Genomic DNA, 18,082 nt, shown 5'->3' with positions numbered 1-18,082 from the left:
CATATTTAGGAACACTGACCTTAGATTGCTTAACAGAGTCACATGAAGCATCCATCATTGATATACTGTGCGTACACCTCCATCTCTTCTCGTTTTTAAATAGAGCATAACACTGTAAAAAAAAAAAAAAACATGGAGGCGGTAGAAATGTATAGGCTGTGTCAACAGTCTGACTCAGAGTGAGAGGAAGAAAAAGAGCCGTGGAGTTCAAACAGCTCGCTGACGGTCACACTCTTAGGAAACGACTCGTCGGTCTAGATATGCTTGGGTGAAGAGTGATGATGTTCTGATTTCACGCTCGTCTGATGAAATCAGACAAATGCAATTGAATGTGAGAGATCACAAGGTTTGCATATGAGCTAGGAAAACGAAAGCTGCAATAAACGGGCGACTCGTTCTCAAACAGCTTTTTCACAGACACAAACACAAACACTAGAGGTCAGATGCATTTTATTGAACAACAACAACAAAAGAAAATTTCATTTTCGACAAAAGCATGAAAAAAAATCACAATTGCACTGCACAAACTCAAAACTTTTAGAACATTTTCAATTGTATGATCTCAGACTCTTTGGGGAAAACAGAGTTATTTCACATACTTTAAAACAGTATTTGAGGATGCCCAGTTAAAGGGTTAGTTCAGTCAAAAATGAAAATTCTGTAATTTTTTACTCACCCTCATGTCGTTCCCAAACTCGTAAGACCTTCATTCATCCTCAGAACTCAAATGAAGATATTTTTGATGAAATCTGAGAGCTCTAAACTTAATTTGAAGAAGCTTTGAAAATACCTTTAGTGCACAAAAACAAACTAAAATAACTTTATTCAACAATTTCTTCTCGTCTGTGTCAGTCTCATATGCTGTGGATATAGCAAATACAGTCCAGCCCTTCTGAGTTACGTCAGAGCTACGCCAGAACGCCGGCTTACCATTGGCTGAAGATGTTTTCACGTGAGCACCACGACGTATGCGTCTGTAATGCCGACACAGGAGCTGACCAACGTAAACTGCATAGAAGACTGACACAGACGAGAATAAATTGTTGAATAAAGGATTTTTTTTTTTTTTTTTTCACACAAAATGTATTATTGTTGCTTCATAAAATTTAAGCAATAGTTCACCCAAAAATTATCCCATGATTTACTCACCCTCAAGCCATAGTAGGTGTGTATGACATTCTTCTTTCAGACGGACACAATCGTAGTTATATTAAAAAAGTCCTGACTAATCCAAGCCAAATAACAGTAGTTGTTTATGGGAAAAGTGTTGAAAGTGCCTCTCCAGTTCAAAAGGCTTACTCTACCAGTTATGGTCATCAGCGTATGAATCTTGAACTGCGAGAAGGCACTTTCAACACTTTTCCACGGAAGGCGATCAGCTGGAACTTTAACTAAAAGAAAAGTTTTAAATATGGATATTTTCTTACACAAACCCTTCGATTCGCTCCAGAAGGCCCTTATAAACCCTCTGAAGGACGTTATTAGATGGACAGATGAATTTTTGTATGGACTTCAAAAACAGAGCAACAACTACTGCTATTATAAAGCTTGGATTAACCAGGACTTTTTTAATATAACTCCAACTGTATTCGTCTGAAAGAAGAATGTCATACACATCTAGGATGAGTTGAGGGTGAGTAAATCATGGGCTAATTGTCCTTTTTGGGTGAACTATCCCTTCAAGGTTGACCCACTGGAGTCACGTTGACTATTTTAACGATGTCGTTCTAACCTTTCTGGACCTTGAAAGTGGTCATTAAATTGCTGTCTATGGAGGGGTCAGAGAGCTCTCGGATTTCATCAGAAATATCTTCATTTGCGTTCCGAAGATGAGCGAAGGTCTTACAGGTTTAGAATGACAGGAAGGTGAGTAATTAATGAAAGAATTTTCATTTTTGGGCGAACTAACCCTTTAAAATGAATGATGTCCTTTTCTCTTACCGCATGTTTTTTTCACCAAATTGATCTAGGACTCAAACTGCCCTAATAATACTGTCGGTCAAAACACATTTAAGAGGATTTTGATCACTTGTTTTGATCTACCTAATGTAAAAGTGTAAGGATGAGAAAAAATAAAGCATTAGTTCCAACATTCATGTGAAGCAACTTGAAGGCACGAGGTGTAACTGCTGAAAAAGTGTAACTCAAACCTCAGGAACTACCTTTGTGTGAAATTGCATAAATAGGACCAGCATAGAAGCATAATGGGAGTGTTGTATTTTGTTAAGCTTGTAGTCATAGCGAAGACAGCAGACTTAAGTTTAGTTGGCAGAAACTGCAGCAAAAAGGGTTGTCCTTGCAAAACGACATCAAGCAAGACTCCCTCTACAGCATGATGATATTATAAAGCTGAGGTATACAGTTTCTTGAAGGATGTATCATAAGTCTGCATGTAAAATTGTATGATTCTAAATCCTCATTTATAATGCTATTTTAGCTTGAGATTAGTGCAAATGTGATTCCACAACATCACCTCATTGCGACGACAATCTGAGCTTGAGGTTTGTTGTTCATCAAAAAACGTATATTATCTTAAAAAGTTCATGAATTATTACAAACGAGATGCAGGTGTTTCCAAAGGAAATTTGCATTTTCAGAGATATTCTTGCTGAAAAGATGGCAGCTGAGATGTGTGCCTCATGACATCAGCACTCTTTGTGCAAATTAATAATTTCTCAGATGATACACTCATATCAAAACCATTGTAAAGAGCAACTGAGTGCCTGGCTTTAAGCTAATGTAAGACTAATGCCAGATAAAATCTAAAAATCTAAAAGTAAGAAAAGCTTGTAATGCCACAACTTTAATCAAACTGTTAAGGACAAAATTATGCACTTGAAAAAGAAAAAAAAGTATTTTGCACTGTAGTTATCATCAGCTCTATGTGACTCACTGGCTACACATTTGAAACGAGTAGCTATTTTTGCCATTTTGACATAGCCAATTATTATCAACAATATCTCAAAATACAGCCAATTATGTTAATTAAGTATTTAAAAAGAATAAAGTGAGCAAAGGTACACCATACAGTGCAAATGGTGCCTAAAAAGATATTATTGTTAAAATCGTTTTAAAAAAGTACCACAAACGAGACCATTTTAAATAAATTTGAACAGGAGTACAATCTTACCTTGTTGAGCATAAACCACAAAAATAAAAGGTTCAATAAATATTCAATTTAAACAGGCAAATGGTTTTACAACCCATTGTAAACAATCTAAAAACCACCTTCAGTTTATAAATGAGTACAGTAATATCGTTGATGGGCAAAACAGCAAAAATCCCAAATTGTGAACAAATTATGCTCAAACTACACACTATGACAAGGATTTCTTAATCCAGTGACAGATGGAGTGAACAATACTCATTTTCAACCAATTCATACAAACATTTTGAGTTAATTATTGCATAAACTTTGTTTTGTTTTCTTTCAAATCGTCTCAGGTGTTTTAAAGAGGCAACAGAATGGTCAGTTCTAGTAAACACTGGGGGCTTCAAGTTTTGAGTCAAATATTTGAAATCCTACCTCACTTTGGAAATACTAAGAGGCTTAAAGTTTGGCAAGTGAGGAATGGTGAAGGTGAGAGTACGGCTGCTGATGATGATGATGATGATGATGGGGTCATGAGTTGGTCAGAGACGGCCTGTGGCTCTCTGCTCTGTGCTTCAGTTTGTCATACTTCAAAGACACAATGAGGAAGACGAGGAGTGTGATTCCCTGAATGGCGGCCAGGAGGAAGAAGTAGTAATTCAGTGTGCACCCGTTGATGTTACCTACAGAGAGAAGAAAAGGTGAGAAAAGGGGATGTGTAAAAAAAAAAAAAAAAAAAAACACATTTTCACATTTCCAAAATTTCAGTAGTATAACAACCACAGACATGCTTTGGAGCAGAGATCACACTAACTCTGTATACTGGTGAAGCGATCAATTGATTGTATTGAGTCTCTCTCTTTTTTATGAGATTGAAAATAACAAATAAAACAACAAAAACAAGTCAAGATAAAACTGTGTTGGGTACGTTTCTCTACAAAACTACTTAATTACTAGCCATTAATGTTACACATCTTCAGCAGTGTAATTAGATTACTGTTCTAATTACAGTCTCTAAAAAGTATTGCATTATTACTAATTACTTTCTAAATCCCATTTCAATCTTGACTAATTGAACAATACAAGGACATGAAGCTGCTCTTTATTATTTTTAAATAAATAAAATAAAATACATAACTAACTAAAGCATAACTAAAGGAAGATGGTCACATTAAAAACATACATTTTATCATTAGACTTTACATTATGTTAAACCCACACTATTGTTTTATATAGAATTGTTTATATAGAATATACGTCTATACATGATTTAATGCATTTACATACATAACTCATTAAATTACAGAAAAATTAAGAATAATTTACTCTCTAATGGTAAACTAAAATGGTTACTTTACTTTTTTTCAAGATAAAAGTAATCAAATTACAGTAGCTGAGGAACCCAGTGATCATGAATTATATCGTAATTTATTGTCAGATAAGTTACAAATTGAAGTAATTGTAGTATAAGTTGTGCTTACAAATCATTTTTAGATGACTTTTGACCCAAATCATTTACTGCATTCATTTGAATAGGATATTTGTGTACCATAGTGATACAAAAATACAGAGAGAAATAAAAGATATTTTATTCTTTGATATCAACAACATTAAGTTGACCATTAACCGATATCAGAGAACCGTGAACTTCATACTATTTATTATATATTTTATTATTGACTTATTTTTTTTATTTTTTTGTATTGACCTAACTTTTTAACTAAATCTAACTTCAAGTACTCTTCTTGTGTTCATGTAACTACTCATTATAATGCTGTTTGCACATTACACTCCTGCACTTCTGTTATCCACGTATTTATTTTTAATCCAGTCTCCAGTTTACTTTATCTCACTTATTTTATTCCACATCTCTTATTTCTTTTACTTGATTTATTCACAATTCCACATCTATATATATATATATATATATATATATATATATATATATATATAGCACCTTATCCTATTCCTATTTTATCCTATCCCTATTTTATAATTTATTGTGCTTTTTTTGTTAATTGTTATTTGCTGTCCATGGAGCGGACCTGTGTACATTTCACTGCCGGTTGTATTCTGTATAACTGTGTATGTGACAAATAAAACTCTTGAACTTGAACTTGAAGTACTTCAATATATGAGGGCAAAGCAGTTTAGCTGACAAAATGCACTGCAAATAAATATGAAATTTATGAATACATGAATTTGTACATTTTAGTGTGAAAAAAATCCTTCTAAAGACATGATACATGGTTAAACGACTCACTGAGTGATAATTGAAATTATAATTAGTGTCTTCATCACATGTTACAATGTACCCTATGGGGCAAGTTGTCACATTTCACTTCCATTCTTTCGGGGTAAATCAAGAAAAAAGTATACACTGTATTAATGAAACAAAACCACATAATTGTACTAGACGTGTGCAACTAATGTGGGGAAAAAATAAATACTCTAAACCCCAAGTGGATTTACACAAACTGAGTCAAAAAAAGCATTAGGTTGTGCCTTGTGAAAATTTTAAATATAATAAAGCAGGATCAATTATTTATGAATAATTTATTGCCACTGTGAGGGTATCATGTGAATCAATAGAAGAGTAACTGTAGTCTGTACTATTTTAAAATGTAATATAGTCTAATTACAATTATTTTTTTTGGAATCAAATTACAAGTAATCAGTTACTCCCCGACACTGTGCATTGTTATCATTTAAAATAAAGAATATTGCAATTTTGTCCTTCCTTTGCTCAGTGAAGAGATTTCTAATTAATTATAAAGGCATGCGTACAGGTAGATGAAGAGAAACTGAACATCTGTGACATGCTGCATTCATATGTCAAAAGAAAGCAAAAAGCATATGTTTGCGCTTGTTGGATCCCTGAAAGCAACAGAGCGAACAGGCAATCTGCTCCCTTCATACTATCCTAGAGCGGCAAAGAGCTTTAACTGATAGCATGTCGGTTCGCACTGCTTGTAAGCATCCATTGCAACCTGCAAACCCATCTGACTCTGGTTTATTCAAGCAAAACCTAAACAAGCATTCCTTCTCCATCCAATCTCTCCTTCATTTCCCCTCTCTATAAAATGCTTGAGAGCAGATAGAGGGTTTACATCAATACTTACAGGGGAACCATAAACAAAAAGCCGCATCTTCACAGTATGAAGGAAGAGCCTATAATTCACCATCTTGGGAGTTAAGTGATGCACACTCGTTCTGATTCTGCTGGCATTACAGACTCTGAGCCCTCAGCCCTAAACTAACTCTCCTGTTGTTTAAGCCTCAGACTGCTCAGGGCCATGATAGCCTGGGATGATGACTGTGTGTAGTATTAAATTCAACCCTCTACTTACGCCAAATTCTGTACACAAACACGCAGAATTAGTTTACAAATGTTTCCTGTATTATGAACCATAAGTCTGAGCCCATCTCTCTCTCTCTCTCTCTCTCTCTCTCTCTCTCTCTCTCTCTCTCTCTCTCTCTCTCTCTCTCTCTCTCTCTCAGCTGAGGAAAAAGCTGCTTAACACTTCTGATCTGTTCAGAAGAGGTGGTCAAACCTCCAGGGTTGAGGACCATCAAAGCGAAACTCTTAATAAGTAGTCCTGCGAAGGGGCTGTCAGCTCTCAGGAGTGTTTCGGAGCGGTTAAAGTAGGGCCTTGTAGCGCTGCTTAGCATTACCTATTACAAAGACTAAAAACGTATATCCGTAAGAACACATTAGCATTTAAATAGATGTATTCACACGTACGCATCCTGCCGAAATAGGGTCATTGATTAGAACAAGGATTTTTAGACTTTGGAGAAGAGTCTACTTTATTTTTTTTAATATATCATTAGATGCAACCGAGTATCTTTTCATAGCAACGGAAAGAAATATAAAAAAGGTCAGCTAACCCTTGAGGAACATCATGAGCAACTCCATCAGATTTAATTATCCACGGCCTCAAAGAGCATTACTCAGAAGATAAGAACTGCTTGAGATGAGGCAGTTGAAGACATGGAAACGTTGATTCATAACAGCATGGAGATGTGATGCATTGCCATCCCAAACATGTGTGAATGAAGATCCAGAAGGCAACATTTTATTAATGATCATGTATAGAGCAAGGGCTGAAGGATTTCAGATGCTCTCAGAGATCTTGTCCATCAACTCAAGCATGTTTGTGAGTACTGTAACCATATGGTAGTGGTGTCCATTGCCATACAGCATTTTTTTTTTGTTTATTTAACAGGGACAGTGTACATTAATCGACATTACTGTAAATGCACCAGAATTAGCCAAAAGGCTATTTTTCATCCGTTGTCCCTGGACAGATCTTAAAATTGTCTACCTAAAACACAATAAAATTGCTTCTATTATTGACCTATTATGCAAAATTAACTTTTACATGAACTTTTGAACGTTTGAACATAAATGTGTGTTGGCAGTGTGTGTACACAACCACCCAATAAATGGTAAAAATCCACTTTTTTTTAATCCCGTTAAAGGTGCCCTAGAATGAGTTGAAAAAATATGTTAAAATGTTCTCTGATATCTACATAGAGGGTATGTGGCTTATTTAAGGGCAACAATTTTCCAGATACAGTTTTACAGGTCCATTTACAACCTTATAAATTGTCCCTAGGATGTAATGCTCTGTTTTTGCCTTATTTGGAGAGTCATGAATATTAATGTTGAGTTCTGCTCTGATTGGCTTATTTTAGCCACTCACAGCAGTTCAGCTCGTGAGTCCTGACCTTGCTGACAGAACACAGACAGACTAAATGACACTTTAAATAAAAACATCTCAAATGGAGATTGATAAAATGCAGCTTACTTGTTTGTTGGTGTTTTCAGATCATTCGTGCGCCAGAAAGAGCTTGTGTTTGTGCGGTTGCCAGATTTCAGTCATTTAAATCCCCCAAACAGAGCTTTTCAGTATGGTGTTTGACACTCAAAGTATGTGATGTCCATGTTCTGAACTCTTATTATTTCACTATTGCATGGTTAATTCAATTTTTCGGGGCAAAAAAAGTCAGCCACCAATTGAGCAAGTTCTCCTACTTAAAAAGACGAGAGAGGCCTATCATTTTCATCATTGGTACACAGAGGAAAATCCAGAAAATCACATTGTCTGATTGTTCTTCGCGATTCCATCTTTCAAACTTTAGTTAGTGTGTAATGTTGCTGTTAGAGCATAAATAATACCTGTAAAATTATAAAGCTCAAAGTTCAATACCAAGAGAGAAGCCTACAGCAAACAGCCGGTTTGGACTACACCTCTGCACTTCCTTCAGGAATGACGTCACTAGAACAGTTTGTTGACTAACCCTCCGCCCACAAGAATACGCAAAAAAGGGGGCGTGTCCTTGTTGCTCTCCCAAAAAGTTCTTCCAGAAATTTTGGTTTCATCTGAACATAGGGCATTTTCCCAATCCTTTTCTGGATCATCCAAATGCTCTCTAGAAAACTTCAGATGGACCAGGACATGTACTGCCTTAAGCAGGGGGACACGTCTGGCTTTGCATGATTAGAGTCTGGTGGCGTAGTGTGTGTTACTGATGGTAGCCTTGGTTACTTTGGTCCCAGGTCCCTGCAGGTCATCCACTAGGTCCCCCCGTGTGGTTCTGTGACTTTTGCTCATCGTTCTTGTGATCATTTTGACCCCACGGGGTGAGATCTTTTGTGGAGCCCTAGATGGAGGGAGATTATCAGTGGTCTTGTATCTCTTCCATTTCCTAATAATTGCTCCCACAGTTCCTAGCCTGGTGCAGGTTTCTTTTATACTGATAATGAGTTCAAACAGGTGCCATTAATAGAGGTAACGAGTGGAGGACATAGGAGCCTCTTACAGAAGTTACAGGTCTGTGAGAGCCAGAAATCTTACTTTTTTTTTGTAGGTGACCAAATACTTATTTTCCACCATCATTTGCAAATAAAATCTTTAAAAATCTGAATGTGATTTTCTTGATTTTCTTTCTTGTTCTATCTCTCAGAGTTGAAGTGTACCTATGATGAAAATTACAGGCCTCTCTCATCTTTTTAAGTGGGAGAACTTGCACAATTGGTGGCTGACTAAAAAGTTTTTCCCCACTGCATGCTGCTAAAAAGACTCTGCCCTATAAGCATAGACCCCACCCCAAGTGAGCGATACATATTCGGCCATGATTATCTCCTTGCCAGAGCATTTTAAGTAAGAAATCTATTCTCATTAAATATACCAAAGGTATTGAATCAAGAGCAGTGAATGATTTTCAGTGTTTTGTCTGTTGTTTCATTCATATTAATAGCATATTTAGCAGTAGACACTATACTTACCTACAATGCTTTTACTTTCATACACAGATCTAATATACACATGCGATATCTTTACTTGTTGTTTACGTTCACAGACATAACCGACTGTGCTTATGTGAACTTTGTGGAGAGAACTTAGTTTAAAACTCATGTGCAGTCTGACACCAGCTTTCTGTACACGTGCTTGGAATGTGTGTGCTCAGAAAACCATACATCAGAAGATTAGATTGATATGGCTTTAAATGCATACAGATAATACACTGTCATGATGATGAAGAACTGCAATGTCATGTGAGCGTGATCGTGATAGAGATGACAATCAAAAACAAAACAGATGTTTTTGTTTTTGGCAGAGAATCCAAGGGAGGAGCTTTACAGGCTTCACCCTCTTCTGGAAAGCAGGGTGGGGAACAGTAGCTAATTTGCATGGATACATGCACATCCTTGCATTAGAAAATGGGCATTTACAGCATGGTATTCATCTGAGACTTATATTACATCTTGTGAAAAGGGGCATAATAGGTCCCCTTTAAATTGGACAACTGCAAGATAGCAAGTGCAGAATCTGGGATAAAGTTCCTGTCTTGCATGGTCTTGTTTGAGAGCGCAAGTTGCACAGAATAAGTAATTATCAGAGCCATTGCCTTGCCTTGCAGGTACCGCAAATGTTAAATTGAGATGTTCACACAGGTTTGAATCCAACCAGATCCTATCCCATCCCTGTCTCAATCCCCAGTAATTTCCCTTCTTCCTCTTCACTGTCTAAATCCAATAAAATTGGCAAGCCGTGTTATGGCTACAACAACCTCTTGATCAATTTCTCTGCTGCTTTAATATACTCTGTAATAGCAGGCGCTCCCCAATGACAACTAGTGTTACAAGCAGGTGGACAGTTTGACTGAGAGAGCAATAGAGCTCAGGATCTTACTGCCCTCCAGCAAGGGGAAACAAATGCCCATGTCTGCGAAAAAACGCTGCATTTACAATACCCACATGCCAGAGTACAGCTAAGAGCAAACCAACAATCAATACCCTCAAACGGTCCCCACTCGCACCAGAGGCTGCTCCAACTCAAGAAAATAAGAAGAGTAAAATATTGAGTGCTGTGTTGAGTTTGTCAACACACAACCCCCTCCCCAATCCACAACTCTGTGCGTTGGCGGGTGACACGCCTGTTCTTCCTATGCTTCTGGGAGAGGACATGATTTAACAGCAGCGCTTGGCAGGATGTGGAGGTGCCGGTCGCCTCCCTGGAAGACAAGGCCGTAAAGAATACTCAGTCAAAGGACGGAGATATATCACGGCGACACACTCGGGGGAGATTGCTAGCACTTCCCACAGAAAAGGGGCAGCTGTCTCAGATTTGGTGGCGTTTGGGTGGTAATGGAAAAATAAACATTACTGGAGCACAACTGCATGTTCCTGATGTGAATGTAAAACAGGAAAAGAAGCAAGCAAAGGAAGGATCAGAGAAAGTTGTAGGATACAAAATCTTGCCTGAAGAAAAAACTGTTAAACACTGGTCAAACTAATCCACAATCCAGTCAAACTTTATTTTAAAAAAAATCACGTGTTTTTTGTTATATTACATTAATTCCATATTTCCAATTATTTTATTTATTTGTCTGATTACTTTATTTTTAATTTTTATATATATATATATAATTTGAGTGAGCATATCCAAACCTTTAACTGCTAATCATGAAATTTCAATTTTCCAAACTGTAGTCCCAGCTCAGTTGTATCATTTCCTCTCCAGCGTTAAGGTCTACATGCCCTCATTTCACGTTACATTGAACATTCAGTTTTATATGGCAGCTACACCAAGATAACAGCAGGCACCTGGAAGTCTCACTCTATGAGGGCCGGCAACTGTGTTTGTCTTGCAGGCCCTCTGCCGTCCATCATATAACGATTTTATGAACCGTTCCTTGGCATGTCATCCCATATGACTCGCATGATGCTCTTTGTGTTCATTTAACAAATATTGGTATTCATCATGTGTGCTTCAAAAGGGTATACCTGTCACATATGAGGCTTATCAGGGGTTATTGGTGAAGCAGGAAAATTAAAGATGGAGGAGCGGATGGGAGAGGTAAGGGAATTAATCTGGCCAACACAACACCCGATTGTGGCAGCTCCATTAAGACACCAGGCCTAACCAGTCTTTCAAATTAATCAACTGAGACCTTTTATCCATTTTAAAAGAGTGGAGGAAGCAGGAAGGTGTGAGGGGGCACATCAGAGGAGGAGGCAAAGTAAGAGAGACAGATGCACAATCGAGGAATACGAAATAAAAGAAAGGTTAGGATGTGTGAACCAGCCAAACCACATGCTTTTATATGTGCAATCTCACTCTTATTATCCTTAACTGCCCAATGTTTTAACAGTAAGCAAACCCAATTTTCACCCCTTTCATTCTGCATGGAAACAAATTTGAAGGACCTGATAAAATGAGGACAGCTTCCAAACAGGTTTTTTGTCGCCAAAGTGCAACAGAAGTATTATTACAATTATTCATGTTTAAAAAGTCTTTGTTAATAAGATTTATAAGCCATAAACCAAATCAACCAGCTGCAATGCTGAATTTTAAAAAAAATGAATTGAAGCAAAAAAAAGGATTTGAAAATCCTACTGAGGCCCCTATCATACACCCAGAACATTGCGACACCAGACGCAACTTAGTATTTTTTGCAAGTTTCAGCCTGACGCAGTTTTCATTTTCAAGTCTACCACCTCGTTCTTTAAATAGCAAATGCACTCTCACACATTTATTCGCTCATGGTCTGAAAACGAGGTGCATTGTTAGTGTATTGATATTTTGAGGGAAATGAAATCGACTGTGCCATAATTTGTGTTATTTAAAGGGTGCATTCTGCTAATTACACACAACAGTACACAAACATTTTTAAATATTAAAATAAATGGATTCCTTTTAGAGTAGTGTTCAGGCTTTCCGCTGGCAAACATTTCACCATGTAAATAGCAACAACTGGCTATTAAAGGGAATGGGTGATAAGACTCTGATTGGTTTATTTCACGTTACGCCCAAAATGCACCCATGACTCATTAAGAGACTAGGGCCAACCCTTTTAGACCATGTGCCTCATTAAAATAGGGCCCTGCGTACACTGCATACCGAACGACTTTAATAAGGGTGTCACAGAGACCTGTGACAAGTGACTTTTATTATGAAAGGACTTTTATTTTGATTTGGACTCTCTACATCACCTCACATACACATACATTCATCTCTGTCTTGCGCAAGAATATACACCAGTTAACACAGAAATGTTTGTATTTCCACCTGTGTGTGTGTGTTGTTGAGGCTTTGTCCACATCCCTGACTTTTTGTTTGTTTGGTTAAATGTTTAGAAGTTTAATGTTTTGTTACTTTGTGTTTGTGTAATTCAAAAGAAACGTACAACAAGTGTTCATGTTAAACGTTTTTATTTTTCCTGCATCCATTTACAAATACAAACAGATATACTTACGTATTCGTTCATCATCCCATTCTAAACAGTCAAACTGAGTTGTATTTATATCCGCCATTTTGTATATCCCGTTCCCACCACTAGAAGGTGCGGTTCAACTGTGTAGTTGAACAGGGGGAGTTTTGCCCACATGGTAACATTAAATTGAGGGTATTTATATACTTCATATTGTTTATTACATTCTTTTCTTTACCTAAATGTTTATGTATTTGTATATTATGAAAGCTTATGTATTTTTATTTTATTTTTGCATTTGCAATGTATTTGTTAATTTTCTATGTTACCTCTTCCTTTATTTTTGGTTTAGTCCTATTAAGTGGCTTAGCCTATTTAAATGCTTCATGCAGCATTGTTCAGGGCTCGTTGAGTGAGTCAGTAAACCTGCATCATGTTACAGTGTATGGGACCAATTTATTGGTTTAGCCTTTCACTGCTAAATATTTTACACAGCCTGTTGTAAATACATTTTTGGATATTTGTTTTTTTGTTTTTGTTTTTTTTACTGTAAATAAGGACTTGTAAATATCACCAGCACTTTATTGGGAACTGCCTCTACGTTGCACCTTGTAAATAAACACCTTTCCGTCACCCAGTTACCAGCCTCCATCCCTTGGTACATCCAGGTCAGTGTTGCAAAGCTGTTAAGGCAGTTTTGGATCCTCACTCTGTTTGAGTGCATTGACCAAGTTAACATTTGGTGTCAGAAGTTTTTGTACCACTGAGGTGACGTGAATGATTACAACCAGTCATGCCTCCCAAAACGAGGAAGCAGCCTGATGAGACCACTGTGCCAGATCTGGAACAGGATGCAATGGAGGAAAGTCCTCAACAAGGAGCGCAGCCAATAACTGTTCCTACGGCGGGAGCTGATGCTGCTATCACGAAGTTGGCTGAAATGTTCAAGTCCTTTATGGAATTTCAAAGAGAACGTGATGATCGTTATGAGAGAGAAGCAGTGAGACGAGAACAACATGTTAAAGTGCTCAATCACCATGTCTCCCAGATGCAACTGGATATGGAGAGTATCCGCCATGAGGCCGGGCCAGATAAGCCAAAGCCTAGAATGATAGACCGGGAGCCTCGTCTCGCAAGACTGGAGGACACGGATGACATTGAGCACTATTTATTAACATTTGAAAGACTGGCAGAGGTGTACCAATGGCCTAAAGAAGACTGGGCTATACGTCTGATACCGCTGCTTACTGGTAAGGCCAGATCTGCATTTGTTGCAATGGATCCTGTGCACACACAAAATTATGATGCTGTGAAGACTGCAATACTTAAGAAGTATGAGATCAATGCAGAGACTTCCAGACAGAGATTTCGTAACCTGAATACTCCTTCTGATGAATCACCTGAAGAACTTTACATCCGATTGAAAGACTTGTTTCGCAAGTGGGTTAACTACTCTACCAGTACTAAGGAGGATGTTATGGAGACCCTTGTGCTGGAGCAATACCTACGAGTCTTGTATCCAGAGGTGAGGACATGGGTTAAGGAGCGTGGTCCAGCTACTGCTGAAGAAGCTGCTGGCCTTGTGGAGTCGTATATCACTGCCCATAAAAGAGCAGGCAGTTTCCGCTATGCAGGCATCCTGTCTTCGACCAGAGGTAAGTCTGAAGGGGCTATGGGGTGTTCAAACTCTCAATCTAAAATCCTTAAGGTTTCACATGCTAACTCCAATACTTCAGATACAACTTTGCAGAGTGTAGTTAAGGAGGATGTGGTTTGTTTTCATTGTGGTCAGCCAGGCCATACTAGACCTCTCTGCCCCCTGAAGAAACCCAAAACAGCAAGTCTTTGTTATGTGCCCCATCCAATTCAGTCATTCCCCTTGAAATTCAACTCACAACCTGTTATATCTGTCTTGTTAAATGGTAAACCAGTTTTAGCTCTGGTGGACACTGGTTGTACATATACGCTAGTTCAGAGCAAGTTTGTACCTAGACAAGACTGGAACGATAGTGACACAGTTACTGTTTGCTGTGTGCATGGTCATAACACGCCCTTGCCCACAGCTGAGGTGTACATTGAAGTGTTAAGCCAATCATATCTTATGAAGGTTGGAATTTCTGAGACTCTCCCTTATCCCATTCTGCTAGGCACAGACATGCCAGTGTTGCCTGAGTTAGTGCAGGATACAGCTTGGTGTGGAGTAGTTACACGATCTCAAGCAAAGCAGATATCACAGACAACACTTGACTCAGAACCTCATGATGCTTTGCAAACCTTGCCTTTTAACACTGCTGATATTGAGGCTGAATCAAGGCCAACAATGGATGACAGGTTGCAACAGCGTAGAGAGTGGGTAGAGGAACTGATTGATACTCCAGAATATTCTGTTCAGGATGTTGATGAACCTGAGTTGTCTGAAGCAGATGTAATGATTCCAAATGATCTAGCCAGACTCCAGAGAGAAGACCCAACCCTAGCGGTATGTTTTAATCAGGTTAAACAGAAGAATGTCACTAATGTTGTTTCTGATGACCCTTTCCTGTTAAAACATGAACTTCTGTATAAGCAGACTAAGCAGGGAGATCTTCAGTTGGTATTACCTAAAGCACAGAGAGCAGAGGTGCTAGAATTAGGTCATTCCATCCCTTGGGCAGGTCATTTAGGGTTCACTAAGACATGCTTAAGAATCTCTAAAAGATTTTATTGGCCTAGAATGTACACAGACATTAAAGAATATTGCCAGACATGCCCTGAATGCCAGCTCACTACTGGTCGTGTCCCTGCATATGCACCCCTCATTCCTTTACCTGTAGTGGATGTACCCTTTGAAAGAATAGGGGTAGATGTTGTTGGACCAGTTGAAAGGAGTCAGGCAGGAAACCGGTTCATTCTGGTAATTTCAGATTATGCCACAAGATACCCTGAAGCGTACCCTTTAAGAGATGTCACAGCTAAGCAGATAGCTTCTGCTTTGTTAAAACTCTTTTCTCAAGTGGGTATACCAAAAGAAGTTCTAACAGACCAAGGTACCAACTTTATGAGTCACACTCTTTACCAAGTTTACCAACTGTTAGGTATTAAGAGAGTAAGAACAACCCCATATCACCCTCAGACTGATGGTCTTGTTGAACGATTTAACCAAACTCTAAAGATTATGTTAAAGAAGTTTGTTTCAGAATCTGGGAAAGACTGGGACAAATGGCTTCCTTACCTTCTGTTTGCCTACCGAGAAGTTCCTCAGGCTTCAACAGGATTCTCTCCGTTTGAGTTACTGTACGCTCACCAGGTGAGAGGTCCCCTAGATGTCCTGAAAGAGAGCTGGGAAACAACTGGTGTGTCAAAGAAGAAAAACATCCTCACTTATGTGATAAAAATGAGGGAGAAACTTCAACAGGCCAGTGCCCTTGCCAGAGAAAACCTGATACAGTCTCAAGAACAACAGAAACTCTGGTATGATAAAGCAGCAAGGTCACGGAGCTTTGAGCCAGGTGAAGAAGTCTTGTTACTGCTCCCAACATCTGAGAATAAACTGTTGGCGAAATGGCAAGGCCCATACCAGGTACAAAGAAGGATAGGTCCAGTTACATATGAGATCAAAATTCCTTCACGAGCTCAACCTTTGCAAGTGTTTCATGTCAACATGTTAAAGAAATGGCATCCACGGCAAACTCTAGTGCAACCAGAAGAACATGCTGATGTTTCCATGTTGGTAAGAGCTGTGCAAGGAGAAGAGGAAGTGGATGAGCAATATTTACCCACATGTCTCAGTGACAAGAAGTTGAATTTGGAACACCTAGCTGAGGAGCAGAGACATCAACTGCTGAATTGTATACCTGATCAGCTCTTTGTGGATACTCCAGAAAGGACAGAACTGGTAAACCATTCCATTGTTCTCAAAGACTCCAAACCTATGCGTCAGCAGATGTATCGTGTCCCAGAGAAACTTCTGCCGGTAATGAAAGAGGAGTTACAAATGATGCAACAACTTGGTATTATTGAGCCATCTTCAAGCGAATGGAGCAGTCCCATAGTGCTGGTGCCAAAGAAAGATGGTACTCTACGGTTCTGCTTGGATTTCAGAAAGTTGAACAGCATTAGTAAGTTTGATCCTTACCCAATGCCCCGAGTGGATGAACTAGTGGAGAGACTGGGGAAGGCAAAGTACCTGAGCACATTGGATCTTTGCAAAGGATACTGGCAGGTACCTTTGAAACCAGAATGTAAGGAGTTCACTGCCTTCAGAACACCCTTTGGTCACTTCCATTTCTGCGTTCTCCCATTTGGCCTTCATGGGGCACCCGCTACATTCCAAAGAATGATGGATCAACTTCTACGTGGTACAGAGGATTACGCTGCAGCTTATCTTGATGACATCATAATCTTTAGCCAGAGTTGGGAGGAGCATCAAAAGCATCTTAAAGACATTTTGACACGTATCAAGACTGCAGGACTAACCATCCGTCCTGATAAATGTGCCCTTGCCAAATCAGAAACCCAATACCTTGGATTTGTGCTGGGTCACGGTGTGATCCGGCCTCAGGTGGGGAAGGTGGAAGCTGTTAAAGGAGCAGAGCAGCCTGTGACAAAGAAACAGGTTAGATCTTTTCTTGGACTTGTTGGTTGGTACAGGAAGTTTATTCCAAACTTTTCAGCCAGGGCAATTGCCTTAACTAACTTAACTAAAAAGAACCAGCCTAACAAGATCATATGGACTGAGGAATGTGAAAAGGCCTTTAAAGACTTGAAAGATGTACTCTGCCAAGAGCCAGTACTCCTGAGTCCAGATTTTGACAAACAGTTTACAGTGCAGACTGATGCCTCACAACAGGGCATTGGTGCTGTGTTCCTTCAAGAGGAACAAGGTCAACTCAAACCAGTTGTTTACATCAGTAGAAAACTCCTGCCCCGAGAGGTCAACTATTCTACTGTTGAAAAGGAGTGTCTTGCTGTTAAGTGGGCCTTGGACTCTTTGAGGTACTATTTGCTTGGACGAAAATTTCGTTTAGAGACTGACCACAGAGCGTTTGCCTGGTTGGGCCGTATGAGAGACTCTAATGCTCGCATTACCAGGTGGTTTTTGGCCATGCAGCCATTTGATTTTGAGATCTTGTTTCGGGCAGGCTCGCAGAATTGCACTGCAGACTTTCTCTCAAGGACACCGCAAGCAGTGTCTGGAGAGGGAGGGGGAAATGTCACAGAGACCTGTGACAAGTGACTTTTATTATGAAAGGACTTTTATTTTGATTTGGACTCTCTACATCACCTCAC

The 18,082-nt window shown here is 38.9% G+C and overlaps 1 protein-coding gene across 1 annotated transcript in view; it reads right to left on the bottom strand.

Moving 5' to 3' along the window:
• Positions 1 to 433: 433 nt before the first annotated feature.
• Positions 434 to 18,082, bottom strand: part of slc15a4 (solute carrier family 15 member 4) — a 100,877-nt gene continuing 83,228 nt past the window's right edge. Inside the window, exon 9 of the mRNA XM_067413319.1 lies at positions 434 to 3,774. Within this exon, the coding sequence (XP_067269420.1) occupies positions 3,623 to 3,774 (152 nt within the window). The 3' untranslated portion in view covers positions 434 to 3,622. The remainder of the gene's footprint in view (positions 3,775 to 18,082) is intronic.

The sequence above is a fragment of the Pseudorasbora parva genome, chromosome 13, assembly GCF_024679245.1.
Source record: "Pseudorasbora parva isolate DD20220531a chromosome 13, ASM2467924v1, whole genome shotgun sequence".
Classification (NCBI taxonomy): domain Eukaryota; kingdom Metazoa; phylum Chordata; class Actinopteri; order Cypriniformes; family Gobionidae; genus Pseudorasbora; species Pseudorasbora parva.
Note: the sequence above shows the minus strand (reverse complement) of the source record. Positions and strands in the feature narration are given on the sequence as shown.